At 36.9% G+C, this 22042-nt stretch overlaps 1 protein-coding gene across 11 annotated transcripts in view; it reads right to left on the bottom strand.

The window, feature by feature from the left end:
- Positions 1–13081, bottom strand: part of camk2d1 (calcium/calmodulin-dependent protein kinase (CaM kinase) II delta 1) — a 71984-nt gene extending 58903 nt beyond the window's left edge. For 7 of the 11 annotated variants that reach the window (XM_027169194.2, XM_027169191.2, XM_027169189.2 and 4 more), the window contains exons 1-2: positions 12748–13081; positions 9403–9497 (exon numbers count right to left, since the gene is read on the bottom strand). In XM_027169194.2, the coding sequence (XP_027024995.1) occupies positions 9403–9497; positions 12748–12809 (157 nt within the window). In that variant the 5' untranslated portion in view covers positions 12810–13081. The remainder of the gene's footprint in view (positions 1–9402; positions 9498–12747) is intronic. The other 4 variants (XM_027169196.2, XM_027169193.2, XM_027169199.2 and 1 more) reach the window with 3 other exon arrangements.
- Positions 13082–22042: the final 8961 nt, after the last annotated feature.

A 22042-nucleotide genomic window follows, 5' to 3' on the forward strand; every position in this document is an offset into this window, starting at 1 on the left:
TTACAATTCCAAAATTACTAATAGTGCAAAATGCAAATCTTAAATACAGCAAATTCAAACACAGTATAAACTGATAATAACAAAACATAAAAAGGTATAAAAACTCTAGAATTGATAACAGGAAAACTCCTCCATATTATTGAAGAGTTTAGCATTTCATTCTGAATTAATTCACAAATATAATAAACTTTTTGATCTTTCTTAAACAGGTTGTTCAAAAACATGTAATTTCAGAACATCTTGCAGCATTGTCTACATACTTTTCACAGTGTTGTAGCATCTAGGATAGAAAACAGCTTTAATATAAAAGCTTTGCTGCTCTCGAAGAATTCTACATAGAAACATTTTTTTTGGAATAATGTTGTTCTGGCCAAATACAGAATCCTAGCCTCTTAGGGATCTCGCCCCCATTGCAGGTTTTTCGCCTACATGACCTACCCAACAAACAGTGGTACAGCTCCCACATACTTTGACACACAGGGGTGAGCCTGGTCTCATTGGAAAGAAGAGATTCTCTAGTTTCAGATACAGATTGATTCTAGGCCTTACTGACACAAAGTTACAGAGGCTAGAATGGAAGGTTTTGATTTCCACCCGAGTTGTTTACCTGATAAACTGATTAATCTTATTTCTCTGGAACATGTTAGGAACCAAATAACAACTGAGGGTCATAGCCACATGTCTTGGCTTTCACCAAAAAAATTTCAAGTCAAAAGACCCAAAAATGGCTTCAATAAAAATATTTTTCTACGGACATGTCCATCCGGTCATGTGTTTCTTGTTTACTTGTTTACTGTAAAACTTTGAATTAAAAGACTGCATGCTCAGTTTAAAAGGCCTAAAACAAACAGAGCCTCTCTGTCTACAAGTTTGCTGTGAAAAAAGGCCTGTAACCCGACACCCTGAGCTGTGCGAGTGTGAAATAGTCGAGGATCGCGCATTAAATCCTTTGCACAACTTTTTTGCGCAGCATGAGGCCTCGGAGATGTGGCATGTTGCATACCGTTGGAATCGTCTCCTTATTGGCTAAAGAGCTGTAGAGGTCCTGGACACTGCTATTGGAAGGAGCAATTGTCAGTCAAAAGAGGGTTCCCAAAAATTATGTCATGACACCCCAGTGAAGAAAGGGAAGTGTCTAAAGGTAAGGGAAAAACTGGTCTAGCGCCACCTAGGTCAGTTTACTCCAAAAAATTTTTCAAATAGTATGATGGCTATGAATCATATTATTCTTTGTGTGTGGGCTTAAGAAAATCTTGAGAGTATAAACTTTACTAGAAACATAAGTTTTTTCGTGTTTTTAGAGGATTTAATGCTTTAAAGCTGCATTGACGCTTGTTTCTGGCTCATCCCCTAGTGGTCATTTTTACTTCGCGATCCCTAAGGGGTCTATGCAGAACTCCAAGTAACCTTTTATTAGGGATGCAGATTAACTTTCAGATATTGTCTCTCTTTATTTCTGTGCACTTGCTGAGCTTGGTGTGTGTGTGTGTGTGTGTGTGTGTGTGTGTGTGTGTGTGTGTGTGTGTGTGTGTGTGTGTGTGTGTGTGAGAGTGTGAGAGTGTGAGAGTGAGAGAGTGAGTGAGTGAGTGAGTGAGTGAGTGAGTGAGTGAGTGAGAGAAAGTTGGCAACAGAGAATAAGGAAGAATAGCAGTGTGCTCTTTTTCACAACCTGTGAAAATAAAGAACAGACGCGAAGCTGTTCCTGAACTGAATTCTCCTGGGAAACAAAACATCACATGAGTACACCTGCCTTTGCTGTAACAGTACTGTACATACGAGGCCTTCATTTATTCATTCATGCGTAGGTCCAGCTGTGGTTTCCAGTCTAATGAGCTATGCATAGAGCTAATGAGAATGTGTATATAAGGAAACTCATGCTTGTGGAAGGAGAACTCAGAAAGTCAGCATGTTTGGTGTTGCTTTTGTGATTGATTCGCACGAGTTCAGCTATATAAGTGACAAATTACTGTTATGGAAAAAGAAAAAAGTGTCTGCTTGAATTCTGCTTTTAATATAAGCTCTAAAAATCAACCAAAGATTTGCCTCCAATGTTTAAATTCAAAAGTGAGCAGGACTTTTGTGTTCAGAATGAGTGAAGTTAAATACTCTTTTAATCTCCCATTAGGTGTACACCATCAGGTTTAACAATACTAAATCTAATTAATTAAAGCATTACATATTACTATTCTGTTTTATTACAGCACCAGTTCTTGGGTATAAGCATTCATCTTGACCTAACATCTAACGCATACATGGATAAAAGCTCGCATCTCAAGATGTGTATATTTACGATGTGCACAGACACGTTCCATCGGCAGAGTTCACAAATTCCTTGCAATTGTATTTGTTAACCAGCCAGGAAAAAAAAAACATGACTGATGGATACTGAAAAAGCTTCATCCTGCTGTCCTCTTTGACATACTGTCTGATGACTCATCTTACTGCTGGACAAAAAAAAGCCTCATATCCTTACAGACATACATTTCTACTTGTTCAATGTCACATTAAATACCACACATAGATGTAAGATGCTAATCATTTAAATGATTCTGCTAAAAACTCCCTCCAAAATGTGAGCTGGTACTGATCTGATCATATTGTTGTACGTTTCAATAATAATAATAATAATAATAATAATAATAATAATAATAATAATAATAATAATAATAATACAGGGGCCTGTTTCATGTAGGCATGTGCTGTCATTTATGTACAGTACTGTCAACACAGACAATGTGTGGTATTTGGTTAGCTGTCAGTAAGAAACGGCACAGAAAATGAACACACCTGATTTGGATGTGAAGCAATTCAGCATGCTTGGGGGAAGTACAGCAGAAGAGGAGCAGTACAGCACAATGGCGTGGAGTACAGTGCAGTCGGGGGCAGTACTGTTTGGTAGAGGAGCAGGTGTAATAAAGTGCAATGGACGGCACTACAGAATGTTGGGGTGGCAGTTCAGTGCAGTAGAGGCAGTTCAGTGCAGTGGGAAGCATAACAGTGTAATGCAGTAAGAGGGCAATTTGGTGATGGTGGGCAGAACAGGCTGGTTATTCTCTACCCAAATGTTTCATGGCACATTTCTACTGAAAGTCCAAATTCAAAGTCCAAAGACATTACTTTAATTAATAACATTGAAGTGTGCTATCGGTGCATGTCTCAGTAGCATGTGCTTTGTGACTTGATCTGACAGCTCTCCGGATCCAGGCAAAAAGCTGTGGGTCACATTGGTGTGAATTCCATGTTTGATATAATTGTCCAAACTGTAGTTTATTTAGAACAAGAGCCCATACTCCAGTTTCTTTGATCTTAAAATGTTTAGAGAAACAGAACACTCATTATACATGTAGTAGGAAAATGGAATCTGATGCACACACTTGTGTAATTTCTAACAAAACTGTGATTGGTCTTTTCAGTTCACACAATTCTAGTTGTACACAATTCAGAATGCCACACACTATAAGGCCATCGATTTGTGAGCATGTCAAGTAGACTGAACAATACATTGTTGTGTTGTAAATAATCTAACCCTTTTTTACAATTACTGGCTTGCTTTATTTGCTTGACACAGGTCTGATATAAAATTAATCAGGACAGTGTTGGCTTTGAATGTGAGATGTTTTTCCCTCTGATGGGATAACCTTACACAGTATATAAGTGGTTGAAGATGACGGCTTCTGATTTTACACTTTTATCAACAAGCACTAGGGAAATCTCAGAGTAGAGATGCTTTCTGTACCTTCAGTAATGATCAAATTACTGCCCCTACCAAATACAAGCTCTTAAATCCCAGAATGTCTACTTTCATATGAGCCATTAAACCCCACTGTGGAGTGTGACATGACAAAAAGAATTCAATGCTGAAAATGAAAACCCAAAAGAGTTTGGGCCAGGAGAGGTTGGGAAATGTAAGTAATACTGGATGGATTTTTAAAAAGGGTTCTTGCTCCCAAGCAGATAGGACTGGGTTGAACTATAGAACCTAAAACAAAAATACTTTGACCAAAGCAGGGTAATCACAAAAATCACTCGAAGCACTGTTAATCAAACAAGTCTATAACCTTCTTCTGATGAGGACAGAGCCAGAGGCTTCTCTAATGGATTAAAAGATCTCCACACGCACCCTAAATATAAATACAACTTACAAATAATCTCTATTTTAGCCACATTGTTGGCTTTTGTTATTATTATTATTATTATTATTATTAGTAGTAGTAGTAGTAGTAGTAGTAGTAGTAGTAGTAGTAGTAGTAGTAGAGGCTTATTGATTAAAAAAAGGTTTAGATATACTGAGCATCACGTCCAGGCCTCTTCGGAAAGATGGAAGAAAGCTGCAATATGTCTGGCCAGTTTATATAAAACAAATGCAAGGACTCTAAATAACAGATTTTATAGATTTCAAATGAAAGTTGCCTTGAGAATGAAAATAAGCCCACCTTGAAGATAAGCTCCGTTTCTAGTTACAGCAGTCAAGACAATGGATTATTTGGAGTTGAATTATTAAAAATTGTTAAACTGGAATTCAATATCCAAAACTTTTCATGACAACTGGAGTTAAAGAGAAAAAAATATGTTCACATCACTTAATGAGGCCACTATAGTTTACAGTCCATAGCTTCTATATGATCATCCAGCATCTAGCAATGGGATGTGAGCCACTGCCCTGAGAGTCTTAACTAGGTTGACTACAATCATTTTTATCATTTAAGCAGATAAAAAAAGTCCTCATTAACAGGCTACATAGTGTTATCACAAATCCAAGTAATATAATTGTACATACGTATACTGACACACACACAAAAATTTTGAGGCTAAAACCAAAGCCAAGATTCAGTGAAGATTACTGGTTTACAAACCTCAGGGGCACCAATGGGTCTTCTGAGGACTAGAGAACACTCGGGGGAAGGAAAGTGATTAATCCTCTTAAGTTCTACCAAAAAAACCCCAAAAGTAGTCTAGGTTAGTGAGTCAAATTACCCTAAAGGCTAACAAAAATGATTGAAGCTGCTCTCAATTCCAGTCACCATTCTCAGGTGGTGACCCAAATTGAGCTCCCTGAAGGAAAGATAAATGTCTATGGATTTCAAAGTGCTTTATAACTTAAAGTGATTTAAGACACAAGCACATGACGAGGAGACTTTATACAGATTTTTCATTCACTGTTTCCCAATCACATATTAAGACTTTTAACAAGTCTTTTAACAGATACTGTAATAGTGATTATGGGATGAGGCTTAATATTCTGCTAACGAAATCTTTTAAAAATAATAAGTCAAATGCTCTGCACTGGATAGTTGAAAATAATCTGTCTCTTTCTCTAACTTTCTATGGCTCCCTTTCTTCATCTTCTCTGTCTTATTTCTCCCTCTAGCCATTTTTCTCTCTCCATTACACACACACACACACACACACACACACACACACCATCAACTTTGTTCTGTTTTTTTTGTCTTTTTTTAATCATCTTCACTTGTTCATCTAATCATTTGCTCGCTCTTCATGTTTTATTCCTTGCAAATATAAATGCTTCAGCAATGCATTATTCAATTTATCATGCCAAATACAGCCCCTTTGTACAGAACCGAAATTGATAAAATGCTAGCTATAAAAGCATCTTCCATGATTCCTACGATCATTCATCATGCTTTCAAATGAGTTTCAAATCCACAAGCGCGACTTCACAGTACAACGTTCTTATTCCACCTCACACCAAAGATTAAGCAGACAGCATCCATGTCATTTATGTATTCAACACTACAAGTGAATAGAACATAGCACTGTATTACTCCCAACAGTTCTCTGTGGGACGAAGCCTTTGGACGTCCACTGAGCCGAGGCCGACTCTAAGAATCCTGAGACATCTCCAGTTAGACTCTGTGGTACTCAGGAGATCAGAAGTCCATGATCCTCACACCAATACACCATTTGTTTGACTGTATATTACAATCACACCCCCAGTGTCACCCATATGAGGATGGGTTCCCCCTTGAGTCCGGTTCCTCTCAAGGTTTCTTCCTTTACCAATTTAAGGGAGTTTTTCCTTGCCACTGCTGCCTGAGTCATCTCAGACTTGCTCATAGGGGAATAAATACATACACACTGTGAACTATATACATCTAATAATAATCTAGAATTTTTATTCTGTTAATTCTTATTTCTTTTATTATTCATTAATTCCTTTATCATTAATTATGTTTACCTTCTGCTCTGTGTTTATGTTCTGTAAAGCTGCTTTGAGACAATGTCTATTGTAAAAAGCGCTATACAAATAAACTTGAATTGAATTGAATTACATCAAAATGATTGTTGTATTAGATTAAATAAAGCTATTCCAATTTGTGCTGAATTGTACCCTAAAGTTTATTGCTTGTGCTGGATTGGTTTTGAGGCATTATATATAATGGCTTTCACAAAGGTAAATACTTTGGGGAAGGGTGCAAATGTAAGTTGTGTATAGAATTATTAGTGTCATATAATTAGGAACAGTTTAAAAAAATATTAGAAACATTAAAAAACTAAAAACAAAAGCAAAACTAGACTTGGCGAAAAATCCAACAGACGTCAGGCAGAAAACAGGGTCAAAACAAGCGCAGGTAAATCCAGCAATGAACGGGATCCAAACAAGTGAGAACAGAGAAAATACTAAATCCAATAAACCAGTTTTCAAGAGCAGGAAACAGGCTTGATTAAACATAATGAACGGGAGAGATCTGAATATACTTTGCATAGGGCAAACTGAATAATAGATATTAACTAAACACAAATGAACACAATTAGAGCAATGATGACTGATCGTGGGAGTGCAGGTGGTTGCTGGGAGTGAGAAGCCATGGCGGCATGTGGTGATGTGATAACAGTAAAACATCATGGATCAACTATAGTCAATAGCTAAAAGTGAGGTCAGAAAATAAATCAGTATGTGTGGAAAAGGCTTTCAGCCGTATACCTTGCATTGCTACCAAACATAAGCTACCTGTCAGAATACCACAAAACTACACACAGCACCGATGGTAAACAAAAAAAATAAATAAATAAGGAATTACTTTCCTAATTAGATAAGATGTCAATTCTACTATCTGGGCAATAACCATGTCTGGAAGGATGTGTAAATTACTTCAGTAATGCTTCAGCTCACTGATGGAGCTGCATTTTGGTCCACATAAGTCATTATTTTCTAAATCACACGCAAGATTCAGTTACTGTTCTGTCATTAATTCTCACACACAGGGCATGAGAGTAATGTCAAGCTTCAGCTCTGTTGCTCAGCATTGAAGGCTCCCTCAGGTTCTGTACCTGAGTTTCATTTCTATTTAGATCACAGAGCTGGGAAATGAGGGGAATCCCTACACTGAGTCCCTCAGCTGACCTTCAACACATCACAGAGACACAGAGAGAGATTTATATCCTTCTCAATCTCTCTGTCAATTACTCTCCGTTATCTCCATCACCCACTCTCTCTCTCCCTCTTTAGAACATCTCTCTCTGTCTATATCTCTCATCTATTCCATTATCCTCTCTACACCTCTCCTTTCTCTTTCTCCCCATCTCCAGCACTCTTTCCATCTGTCTCTCGCACACTTGCGCACACACACACTCCACCTGCCACACACCACTCACTCACTCTACCCCTGTTCTCTTGCAAAATAAAAGACAAGCAGATGAGCCACCTTCCTCTTGCACACAGGACCTCAGTTTCTCAGAAGCCTACTAAGGATTCACACCGAGTCAACCAAGAGGCATCATACAGATACACAGACATACACACACAGACAGACAGAGACACAGAGAGACAGACAGCCACACTCGATGAACAGCTGCCAATGAAAGCCCTGACACACATGAAAAGGCAGGGAAATTCAGTGCTCAGCCTCATCATGACATTGGCATACTGAGTCACTGTGTGCCAGAGAGGTGAGGAAGCTGTCCAGACAGCTCATGGTGTGGGTGATGGAGTGTGGGCCAAGACTTGGTGAGCAAAACAAAACATTTTTAAAACAGATCGTTGTTTGCATACACACTCTGTATGCTGTCTGAGGTGTGATTTAATTTATTACAGCATTTCTTGCTTAGAAAACAATTCTTCTCGATCAGGCTGGGTTGATGCAATTAAGAGAATATAATCTAAAATATTATATTGCTCCCAGTCTCCCTATACAAGACAGACCTGTATTAAAACTATTGTTTCTCATGACCAAGGTTTATTCATACAAATTTCTTTTTTCTTATACAATAGCTGTCTCACACTGTATGCAGCTGTAACTGTATGTTACTATGGTTACGACTGTTTCAAGCCAACGCATTACATTAGAATAGTGATTAAACCGACTGGAGCGACATGTAGGCTATATACACCGGTTTGTACACACACACCTTCCAGCCAATCAGGACTGAGTATTCAGAAAGAGCATGATTTAAGTCAGAAATGAAACGAACAAATATGCCTTTATAGGAAAGTAATCCTTGTTGGATGGGCTTTAATACAGCCTGATCAAAGTATAGATAACATTTATTGTCACAAAGCTTATTATCCCGCAGTAACACCATATCACACAGTATATTTGCCATTTTTCCAATGATTACAATTTCTTTTTTTTTTATTAACATTTATGTAACATGTACTTTTTCTCTGTTTACAAACTGTAGACCCCAGCAATTAAACAAAACATGGTTGTTAAAGTAAAATAATTCTCAGTGGTCTAATACTATGCCATTTGTATTCATCCATATTTCTTTTACTTTTCATTTTGACACTGTTTTAAACCACTACCTTTATATGAAATGAATATTTATTTTATTTATATTATATTTATATTATATTTAAATGAAATCTGGGCAAATATTAGCTATATGGGGCAGTGGTGGCTCAACTGGTTAAGGCTCTGGGTTGTTGATCGGAGGATCGGGGTTCAAGGCCCAGCACAGCCAAGCTGCCACTGCTGGGCCCTTGAGCTGGGCCCTCAACCCTCTCTGCTCCAGGGGCGCTGTATCATAGCCGCCCCTGCACTCTGACCCCAACCTCCTTAGTTGGGGTATGTGAAGAAAAAAATTCCACTGTGCTGTAATGTATATGTGGCGATAATAAAGGCTTCTATGCCCCGTTCTATTCTATTATTATTATTAGCTAAATATATAGCTACTTTAATGCTGTACAAAATACACAGAATGACTGTTGATTGACATACATGAATATTTAGCTGCATTTTAAAAAAAATTGAGAAAACGTAATCTTCTCCCGCCAGTTTCCCAGTTGTAATTATGACTTGGATCACTCATGCAACCTCTTAGGATTGAAAGTCATATTTATGATTATTCCGTACCACTTAAAGGCTAAACCTTTGCTTCATCACAACGCTCACAATCGCTCCAAACAATGAAAGCTTTAAACAATCAGATTTCAGAGCTCACCCCTGGCAGACAGCTTCTTGGTGTTGATAATTTTAGCAGCATACTCCTGTCCACTGGAGATTTTCATACATCGTCTCACCACAGAAAAGGCTCCTCTGTAATGCATAAGAAAGCCATTTTAAAAACCATCGATACTCATACTCATGACCAAGCAATAAAAAAGACCAATATTCATTCATGCATATTTCTTTTACAAAAAAAAAGCTGTCTCTGTCTATGCAACTGTAACTGTTTCCAAGCAGCACATTACTTTATAATATTGATTAAACTGAACGGAATGATATAAGCAGTCACCGGTTTGTACACACACCTTCCATGCAATCAGGATTGGGAATTCAGATAGACTAGGATTCAAGTCAGAAATTAAACAAACAGATATGCCTTTATAGGAAAATGATCCTTGGTAGGATTTAATACAGCCTGTCCAAAGTATAGATAGCATAAACTGTCACAAAGCTGATTATCTTGCAGTAACACCATATCACACAGTACAATTCTTTTTTTATTAGCATGTACTGTATGTGACATGTACTTTTTATCTGTTTACCAACTTAAAAAAATAAAAAATTAATGATACAAATATTATAAATATCATGTTGATGGATGGATTTTATTTCGTTTTTCTGAACATTCTCCATTTTCCTTGGTAAAAAAAGCTAGGAAGCTTTTGTGATTCTTCAGTGTGTTGAGTGTGGAGGTTTTGTGGTGTGGAGTTGTGGTGAGGCTTTATTTGGGGGGGGGGGGGGTGTCTTACCACAGACTAATGTGCTCCAAAGTTAAACTGTGGTACTCCTTCACCATATCTGTAAAAGTTAGCAGATCTAGTAATATAATATAATATAATATAATATAATATAATATAATATGAATAAATGGAAATTATGGCACTGATCAGAGTAAAAAGAGCACATCATTATAAATCTGGGATTTGCCTATTAGCTGGCACTATTTTCAGAGTCCTGTTGTTACAGACAGCTTTTGATCAATCAGATTCAAGGATTCGACTGTGGTCTGGAATTCGAAAAGCACCCCTATTATAAACGCTGGCACTGAAAATGTTTCAGTTATCTAATGTGAAAAGCTCAATCAATCAGTTGGGAGCAAACGCGTGTCTGATGATGCGCATGCCATTAGATATAATTAAATGTACTTAGATGTCATAAAAGGAATCCCCCTCTCAATTTTATTACATAAATTATTACATTAAATTAAATTTTAATGACATTAAAAAACTAACAAGAAGTTAAAAAAATATTTACGGTGAAGTAAAACTGGCTCCAACCTTATTCCTAACTGAATATTTGTTCTGAAGCATTTTTAATGGAGAATCAACATTACTAAACAATTTAGTCTCAGAAACCAAGACTGTCTGAATCTTTTGTTCTTCTGGACTCTACACTTTAATTTGAACCTCACATTCTTTCGGCAGATCTTTTGCCAAATCTGCCTTTGTAAACCCTCGCGGCATCACATTCAACTTTTCTTTAATGTCCCAAAAGCATTAACATTAGGGGGGAAATCCACAACAACTGCTTAATGCATAGATAAATAGGCTTATAATAGTCTAGCCGAAGAGGTCAGTTACTCCGTCTCATAATGGAAAGCAGACACTTGCAATAAAAAGCAATTTTGTGTCTAATGCAAAGATAGACATAATTTAATATGATAGATATAAGCATAATACGCGTTAATGCACAAACTGAAGCCATTAGTAAGAATCAAAGGCTTTAAAGTGATCATTTAAAGGGCATTTAATAACTATAATGGTTGATACTTTTGTAAAGTTCTGCATGAAACACTTCTAATATAGAAGTGCTGCACTGCTACACAGACATTACAGTTTCCCTCATGGATCATTTAAGTGTCATTTTGAACTGAACAGTTCAGTTAATGTATTCTTGTAATGCAAATCGGACTTCGGTCTCTCTCCACATCTCTATACTGTCTTATTTTAACCCCTGACCCCACTCAAAGCCAAACCCTATCCACCACCCTCTAGTATACCCCCAGGTAGTCTGTTTTCCTTTTTGTTTGTTTTTCTGCACATGATGAATCCATTAATGTTTAAGATTACTTAAGCATATAGTTATTTCAAAAGGTCTGAAGAAATAGCAGTTCACCAGGCTTATAATGAGTAACAGTACTGAGACAAATACAGGAAAGAGACCTTGTCATCCAATCAGAGCAAACATATTTCTTAAAGCATATCACCATAAACCCACTGAGAGTCACCTTACTATAAGGATGTCAGTATTAGACCAATATCAGGCATCAGCCAGTACTCACCAGACACTCATAAGGGAATGGTATCAAAAATCGGAAAGGTTCAGATCAGTGATTTATCTAAGGTTACTCTTGTGTTTTTAAGTGAGCATTTTATCCTGGTCAAGGTCATAGTGTGTCCAGAGTCTATCCCAGGAATACTGTGCATGAGGCCTGGAAAACATGGTACATTACAATGCAGGCACACAGACACATGTCACTCACACAAATTCAAAAATTCATTCACTCACTCAATCAGGAATTTAGGGTTGCCAATTGACGTACTCTCTTGTTTTTGCAACGTCAGTCGAAACCAGAAAACCCCATGTAACCCCTTTTGCCAACGTGCTGCCTGACCAACAATGCATTTTTATTTGAATTTACAGTTATATAAAGTGTGTGTATGCTTCTCTAATGTAAGCCGTCCGATCTGGAGAGGTAACCTACCTGTCTAACATATCTGTTAGGCTCGTGGGATTTAAACAATTGGCTGTACAAAGATATCAATTTGTATTTCACATAGAATTAAGTGAAAGCTGAACTGTCATGTAAAAGTACTTCTGACTACTGATTTCTTTTTTGTTCCAAAAAAAATCCCGACACACATTTATATAAATAGTTCTACATATATATTATATCTTCACATATATCTTCTCATGTAGGCTACAGTATACATTAATAACAATCCTACGATTTCATTCAGTGCTGGCCAATCAGAATGCAGCACAGCAGAGCTTGTTTCACTCTGATTGGGCGACGGATCCTAAACACTGTAACCTACGTGTGGAGAAATCCTCGGTTTGATGTTTTATTAAGCAATGGGGGTGTTTAGTGCTTCAGGCAATAATCCAATAAACACTAAGACAGTGCAGCTTCGGAGTTCATATAAAAAATATGTTTCTTGCAAAACGACAGAAATTTTTCACAGGATTTTTTTTTTTTTTTTTTGCGCGAGTTTAAAGGACAAAAATGCAAGTAGAAAGTAACCAAATAGATCAAGGATAAATCAGCATCCTGAGCAATTAACCTCATATCCAGATGTTTTTTTTCCACATGTCGTTTAAAGTGCGCTCATTAACTTACTTGCCCAATTCTTCATAGAGCTGATATTCGTCGGTGAACCTGGTACAGGTGGTCGCAGCCATGCTGAGCGAGACGTCCAGGACAAATCTGAGCAGCAATCAAGTCTTCTGTCTCGCTTCCTCAAGCTGAGCTTCACAAAATGAAAGTAAACGCCTAAATGATGTGAGAACGGGTGGGGGGAAAGTCCAGTGTGTGAGCTTCAGGTCAGCTCTCTGCACGTTCTGGCTTCTGTTCTGCAGGTGATTCGCTCTTAAGTGAAGTTGGGAGCGTCGACACCGTACCTCTGCTCCTGCGGCTGCTCGGACGTAAAATGATCCGCTTTCGCCTCTTCCTGCTTAGGTATAGAGAGCCTGAATATCCGCTTATACAACACTTCCCCCTCGCGGCAAACACGGGAAGTACTTCTATACTTCAGCCATATTTGCGTAAAGTTCAGTCCAGTCTTGTCTCACCTCTGGCGCCCACATCTAGTCATTAATGGTCATAGCCGAAAGTCGCCAGGTTTATAATTTTAAAAAATTGCAATTTAAAATCAACGGTTTTGCTTCAGTCGCTTTGACGCTGAAGCATCAGAAAGACAATATTCTCAGTCACTTTATCACTCTAATGAATCTGGACCGAGTTATGGACCCTTGTTCTTCTTTATAACTTAATTATAGGTTATGTAATAAATCTAGTGGTCCTGGGTTAGAGCCTGTAGCAGAGATGAGGATGTTGAGGTTTTCTTTATAAGTGATGAGGATGGATAGGGTTTAGGAATGAGCACAAGGTCAGAGGTGACACCTACTAGCCGAACGTAGAAGTATTAATCTAGTGGTGCTTAAAATTTAGAATTTATTTTATAATAATTTGGAACAGAGAGTAGCATATTCCAGACTGTCTATGGAGTTTTATTGTGTATTTTCTACGCATGTTTCCCTGTGCTTCCTCCAGGTTCTCGTGTTCCTCACAAAAACCTGCCAGAAGATGGACTGGCTAAAAATGAATGTGTGTATGTACTGTACTTATGATGTGCTGCGATGAAGTCCAATCTGCGGCGTATTCCTGACTTAAGTCGACTGTTCCAGAAGATGGACTGGCTAAAAGTGAATGTGTGTATGTACTGTACGTATGATGTGCTGTGATGAAGTCCAATCTGGGGCGTATTCCTGACTTAAGTCGACTGTTCCCAGGATAGGGTTCAGCTACACCCTGATCATTAATGGTTACTGAAAGATAGACCATCAAACCAGGACAGATCTGTTACCCCATACCCCATCTAGTGGACAAGAAAAGAAACTGTTGCACCTTTTTTTTATAGGATGGCATGGGCAAAAGCCCTGGTCCACAAACTACTGTTATTTCGTTTTTGTTTTAGGTACACAACAAAATTCAGCAAAAACCCTATAGTGGCCCCAAAGTGTTGAAAGTAAGGTGTTGTGTGCTATAGTATTGAGATTTTCCTAGGAGGTACAGACCTGTTCCAGCATGACAATGCCCCTGTGTATAAATCAAGCCACCTTTATCCACCATTACTGCTTGCCAGTTGCCACCATATAATTAGCAATAATTCCAGAATTTCTATGTGACAAAAATGTTGGACGATAATTGCACAGTACACTTACTCATGTTTAGTGGCAACAGTGAACTTGATGACTGGACACATCTATTTTAACAATATACACAGATCAGCATCCAGTTGAGCCAATTTAACTTTATCTAATCCTATTTTATATATATATATATATATATATCACACTACATAGGAGTTTATGAACTAATAAAATAGTTGCACCAATTAACAGTTTCAAAATAGTTATATAGTTGTAACTTATTTTTACACCCAGTAATCAGGTCAGTGAGGGTCTCTGGAGGGATAGATGTTTTAAAATCCTGGTTTGGTGATTTTTATAGGAAAAGAGACATAGAACGAGAAAGAGAAATAGAACTGGATAGGAAAGAACTTGAAATCTAACTTTTAAAAACTCGCCAGTCCTATTTCTCCACTAACTTTTAGTTAGTTCTATTTCTCCTTGTCTTTTCTCCGAGCTTAAGGAAACTCAGACAGTCAAGAATAATTGTAGATGTCAGACTCCAGTCTGCACTTGTACAAGAGCTTATCTACATAGTACTTTTAATGCTGTTCAGTGCCATAACCTACCTATTTTTATTGTTGTTTTTGTGTTAATCTTGAATACGATCAGCTGAAAAGCATACCATCCATCATAAACCAGATACTTTTCAGTGATCACCATAAGCAATCTGTTCTACATTATTTCCACTTCACATACATAGGCTGATAAGAGACCATAATAAAAATCCCTGAAATTCAAACTTCCATAACTATGTCGTCATCCCACAAGACACCCTGTTTCCCATAAAGGGAATTATAAGTAACAATTTTTCCACTTGATTAAGTACTTAAGAAAAACACAGAAACCAGCAGCTGGCCAGATCCTCTCTATAGAATTGAATCATATTTCAAGAAAAAATTCCCACAGAAAAGGGGGTAGACATAAAATCCAACCTACTATCTTAGGCGTATATATAAATTGGTTGTACATTTCATTTTAATGAGATTGTTTAAAGGATTATATTGTGTTGATGTGCACTTGGATTGTCTTCATGTTTGGATTACACAAAAACAATTGAGGCAATAGATTTGGAGAGAGGGGAGATTTATGATTTATGAGGCAATTTATGAGGGAATTAACAAAAGGAAAAGAATGGAAAAGAATGCATAAAAAGACAGCATGTTTGTGGTGAGAATGATCTGTTGCACCACCCATGCTTGTGATATATTTGAAATGCTGCCATTCCCACACCCCTCTCTCTTTTCCTTGAGTATCTCTTCTCTTCTCTTCTCTTCTCTTCTCTTCTCTTCTCTTCTCTTCTCTTCTCTTCTCTTCTCTTCTCTTCTCTTCTCTTCTCCCCTCTCCTCTCCTGTCTGCCTCTCATTTAAGCTCAAGTCAAGTTAGACACAATTAAATATTTGTTAATATTATCTGTGTTACTAACATTAGCTAGATAGCTTAGATAGAAGTCTTTACAAGATCATTTGATTAATTTAAAAAAAAAGGGTTGTGGTATCCATATTTTACCTTTATGTATGTTTTATTGTAATTGTTGGCCAAATACAGATCATTATGTATTCTAGCATTAATTAGCTACACTTATATATTAGCTATAATTATAATTAGCTTGTCTATTTTACTTTTGTGTGTGTGTGTGTGTGTGTGTGTGTGTGTGTGTGTGTGTGTGTGTGTGTGTGTGTGTGTGTGTGTGTGTGTGGTAAAATAGTGGTAATTGATAAATATAAAAATTAAAAATGTATGTAGTGTGATAACAAACATACCTCCTGACCTCATGCCATCAGTGGATTTGGCAGCAGACTGACCCTTTATTCTCTTTCCCCTTCTCTCTCATCTAATATATTTTATAATTTTATATTTTATATAATATATTATATTCAGACTTACTAAAATCTGAGATGTATGTACATGTTTAGTGAAATTGATTAAAACCAGTTTTAATCCACAGGAAAAATGGGGGAGATTGAGCAAGGGAGAGACTGATACAGCATTAGAAAGTAGTGTAGGAAGGAGTGAATCAAGGCCATCTGCCAAGAAGAGTTCCAGTTACACATGGGGAAATTGCTCACTGCAGGATATTCCCATGTCTGTGCTTTTGGATCGGAAACAAGGGTGATTCAGCAAAATGTATCCCTCATAAAATCTTGTTTTGCTCAACATGAATAGGGAGGATTGCTCTCTTCTCACACACAGACTTACATAGACATTCACCCTTGTTTCACAAATGTCTTCCATGTCTTCTCTCATGGGAGACCACAATCATCAGAATTAATCTTATTTTTTCCTGACATAAAATTTGACCATGGGAGCTGTAATCATAACTACACAGTGTAATTTTATTAACCACCTGTACATGCATGTGTAGCATTCTCACATGAGCTAAGTAACACTTCTAAAAAGCTTTTTTTATGCAAAAAGTCAAATGACAATAGATGCAATTGTGAAATTTCCTGGGGTAAAAATGCTTGTATTCATCAATCCATCCATCCATCATCCATCCATGCTTCCATACATACATACATACATACATACATACATACATACATACATACATACATACATACATACATACATACATACATGCATACATACATACATACATGCATACTAAATGTGGTCTTTAAAAAATAATTATCAGTTCATTCAGACACTGAAATGTTTTAATTTAGGCATTAGCTAGGCTACCTTGTAACCCTGACTTGACTGTATGTCTGGAAAAATCAATCTAGTAAGGAGGCAGTTCAACAATGCAGTCGTTTGCCTAAAGATGTCTTAAAACATTACTGTGCTTTTGTCATGCAATAAATGTCAAGCTGTCAAGCTTTTTCTGTAAAAACCCAGTGTGCCACAGTGAAACAACGTATGTGCCAAAATTAATTTGAAATCAAATACCAGCTGTCAAAATTTCCATGATTAGTTGCATTGTCATATCATTAAAACAAAGAATTATTCATTCACAGATAGTGAAGAGATAACAAAGACAGAACAGCTGACGATTCTCCATTTTGATAACCAGATTTTTTAAATGCTATAACATTACTTCTGGTTGAATTATGAATGTACAGATTCCAAGAACAGTCCTATACATATAGTACAGTAGAAAATGTCCACCAGTAAGGGGTTTTCCCAGGCCACCAACACACACTTATGTTATGCAACTTAGAATGTGAAAAGATTAAAGCCTGAATAAGCTCTGTGGCTCGGTTCCATGTGTGGTCACCAGTGTGTCAGTCTGCAAGTCTTTTTGTGCATTAAGTGGCTGGAGCTTTAGTACATACCACTGTTGCTTCACATGAGGTTTGTGTTTCATGGACAGCTGTGGTGAATTATAGTAAAATCTCCATGGAATGGAGACTGGCAGTATGACGTATGCATGTTGGATGTAAGATGCTTTAAGCTTGTTATACTAGATTGTATTTAAATCTGCACTTTTATAGATTGGAAGTATACATCAGGCAGCAAGTGAGCAGTCCCTTCTCGAATTTGATGTGTTGGTGCAGGTTATTTTTCCCATCAAGCAGTAATCGCATCTGATTTCACCTGTTGAATGTGTAATCAGTTGATCTTGTTTTTTCTGTAGAATCAGGTGATGCTCTACTTGATTGGAATGAAAATCTGCACCTATATAGCCCCTTTGCAGATACGATTGGACACCACTGCAGTCTAGATGGATTTTTCCAGCACATCCCACAGATTTGATTGATATCTGGGAAAATTGCAAGTCTGTACGTTTATAAAATATTTGCTCGCCTTTTATAATCTATACTAACAATGTCAATGCCAAATCCCTCAAAAATAGTATTGTCTACCACTTCCTTGATTTCTGCTGGATTGCAGGCATTCCTTTCTGGGGCATTTCCCGCTCCTTAATCTCTACAAGAAATAGAAGTTTGGTGCATTATTCCGCTACATATAGTTCAAAAGACTATATGTAGCGGAATAATGCCTGAAATAAACTTCCATTTCTTGTAGAGATTAAGGAAAGGGAAATGTCTAAGGAACAAAAAAGTGAAACATTCCAGAAAAGCTCACTGATGTTTAGACTTGATTATTAGGCAAGGCATTTGAGGTCATTTAACAATTTAAAAATAATAATAATAATTTAAGTCTTGTGTATAGGAGTATCTTGTAAGGAAGGCAACAGTGTTTGTAGCAAAATGGTCATGTTTCATAGTTATTATAAAAGAGTACAGAGCAAGAAATCCTAAAGGTCTCAACTCCTTGTACAACACTGGGCAGCATGCATTGTGGGTAAAATGTAGCCGCTGGATTTCCTCAACTGTAATTCCATCATATTGCTGAGAAAAGGAGGAATTTTATATTACACCACCAGGATAATTCTCATGTCTTGGTGATTTTGAAGCTTTTTACAAAGGTGCTAATTCATTGCTGTTGTAATCGCTGAAGCCAACTCTATTGTTATGTACATTATATTTCTGTCATCAAACCTCAATTTACATTTTAAAATACAAAACTACAAAACTACATTTTTCTTTGGTAGTACAGCAGAAATGTATATAATCCATTAATTTGATTATTAATGGTTTCCAACATATAATGACATATCTTTTAGCCTTTAGTATAATTTATTTTTTATTACTAATAAGTGTAACCTTTTAACATCATGTTACTGTGCTGACCTTATCTTCTAGTGCTAATCTAATGATCGTTCCTCATTTCAATAACAATAAACCAGGAAAATACAAATTAGGAAATTAATAAGGCATTTGTTTTACACAAGCATACAAATAGAAATTTTGTCCTGATTAATTTTAAAAAGACTAAAACAGACTCAACTCACTTCGTTTTCAACAGCATTTTAACCTCATTTGACCATGAAATTGCTGCAGATACTACGACATAAAACTACTACATAAAAAATTAGCTTTTTCCATCCCATCAATCATTTAGCATTAATAGTTTACTTTTTTTTAATGGTGCAAAACACTCATAAGAAAACACTCATAAACAACACAGTTACACCTGACCATCCAAACAGTTATCTAATCAGGCAGTAATCATCAAAAGATCAGGTCAAGCGCTTCAGTGAATATTCACTTTAAACTTCAGAAATGGGAAAAACTATGATCTCTGTGACTTGGATCATGGCATAAATATAATAGTACTAGATAGGCTGTTTTAAGTAGAAATTCCTGGGATTTTCACACACAACAGTTTGTAGAATTTTCACAGAATGATGTGAAAAGCAAAAATCCCCTGTATGTTGAATGCAGGCTAAAAAATCCTTGCTGATGAGTTACATCAGAGCAGAATGCCCAGACTGTTTTAAGCTTACAGAACATCTACAGTAACTAAAAAAAACATACTTTACTGTACAACCGTGGTGAGCTGAACAGGATCTCAGAATGTACAACGCACAGCATCAAACCTTCATGCGGATGGGCTATACAGCAGACCTTAGGTTCTACTCCTCCCAGCCAAGAACAAGGATCTGAAGCAAGAAAGCTTTTCTAATTTTCAGCTAATTTTTTGGATAATGGTGTGCCCATGATAGTCATGATATGAAAGTTATTGGATGACAGGTACAGAACTCAATGTGTTCTGCCGTTGTAATCCATCTACCTCAGTGTCGATGTTTTGTACATTCTAAGATGCTTTTCTGCTCATAGGGGTAAAAGATTCATTTGAGTTTCTATATCCTTCCTGTCAGTTCAAACTAATTTGGCCAATTTCTTGTGACCCAAGGCATTTCTACCCATAGCCAATCTGCCACTAACTCAATGTTTTAGTCTGTTACACCATTCTGTATAAAATCTAATAAGTCTAATATGTGTTAAATCCCTAATATATATTAAATAGTATGAATATATGATATGTGGATATATGATATTAATTGACACACAAAACAACAGATTTTGATGCCCAATTTATCTTAAAAAAATAAAAACACTGCCTAACCTTTTCCCAACTTTATATCTTAGAAACACATATACTGTACAGTATACCAGAATAGTAGCTATGTACTAAGTAAAACATCTACTTTTATTTGTCAATACACTATAAACACAATACTGCATGTAGTGAAATGTTTTTTTTATGACTCTGTATCAAACAAATAAAGACATAAACAATAGTTGGAGACTGTACAAGGTAAAATAATAGACAAAATCAAGGAGCAAGGATAAAGAAATAAGGATATAAGTTAAAGGAGTGAAATACTATTAAATACTATTAAATACAGAGCAGTGTGTTAATACAGTGTGTTCTGCAATGTGAGCTGTGCAAAGTAGATGATACATGTCATTAAATATAAAGAATGTTCTCATTTTATTAAAAAGCACACAGGCCTCTCACTATAGAATATTTCTCACTTTGAACAGATGGGGATTAAGTAATGCATTTGAACACCTACCAAAAACACTTACGCTAGATACTCTCAGTTGTAGGTCTGCCATGATTTACCCCATATGAGGTGGCCAAGCTTTGATTCGCTGTGAGGCAAAAGTACTTTGTGACTTTTCCCATGGAAAAGTCTTCCCTGCTTTTTGGCTGTAAGTTTGTATTTGGTTGCAATCCTGGCTGTATTCTTTGTTAATGCTGTGGCTTTATATTTAAGTGTTTTGTCAAAGAAAAGGCCTTGTCATATCAGTGCTAGATTAGTATTTATTTTTAATCTGGGGAAAGGGGGTGAGAATGTGATGGGGGAAAATCTTATGAAAGTAATAAGGGTTCTTGAACCAATTCTCTTTAGATGTTTATTACTTCTACAAAGTAATTTGGTTTGTTTTTCATTACTTTAATTCTTCCAAATATCATGTGCTGATGTATAGTTCTACAATAATCTCATAAAAATGGTTTCTAGATAGGTTTGTAAAACATTGCCATAGATTTCTTCAGTAATCAGGATTACAATCCTTCTGCAGGTCGAGTGAGCTTGTTAACAGATATAGCTCTACAACAGAAACATTACATAATTGCACATATATTCTGCGGCCAACACCCAAATGTGTCATTAATATTTTCTCTCTGAAACTAATCTGGCTTTTCTTGGATGACAAATGTGCTAGACCTTCAAGAGGTTCATGAGGGTGAACTGTCCCCCTAAAACCTCAGAAGCTTTATAGAGATTTTGCACCTGAATCGGAGGTCCTTTGAAATAGTTCACCATGAGTAATGCCTGGCTGCAGTCTTTATGTGTATATTTAAGAGGTGGGTGAAATGCATGATACTCCAATGTGGTCTGATGTGGAACAGGATGAAAAATTCACTGCAATCATAATCGTGAAAAACACTATTAGAATATGAGGCTCACCCACCACATTTTAAATTTTATTATGGCCACACACATTAAAACACAGTACAAGCACACATTGAAGCACAGTAGAGCACTTTTCTTCTCATTTCGCAGCTTAGGATGTTGGGGTCAGAGTATAGGGGCAGCTATGATGCAATGCCCCTGGAGCAGGGAAGATTGAGGGCTTTGCTCAGAGGCCCAGCAGTGGCAGAGGGGACTTTGAAACCCAACCTTCTGATGAACAAAACACAGACTTAACCACTCAACCAACTTTTCTCCTACTGCACAACTTTCAGTCCTTTATTTATACATGAGTGGAGGTGCCAAAAACTAAAGATTTGCTGTAGTTTGTAGACATGGGCAATCTTAAAACTATGCTTTTCCACTTTTTCAGATTAAGCATTGGTCAGACCAAACATGAATAATACTGTATATGTTGGGCTTATAAGCCAGTATCAGTAAAGGATGA

This window comes from Tachysurus fulvidraco, chromosome 1, assembly GCF_022655615.1.
Source record: "Tachysurus fulvidraco isolate hzauxx_2018 chromosome 1, HZAU_PFXX_2.0, whole genome shotgun sequence".
Classification (NCBI taxonomy): Eukaryota; Metazoa; Chordata; class Actinopteri; order Siluriformes; family Bagridae; genus Tachysurus; species Tachysurus fulvidraco.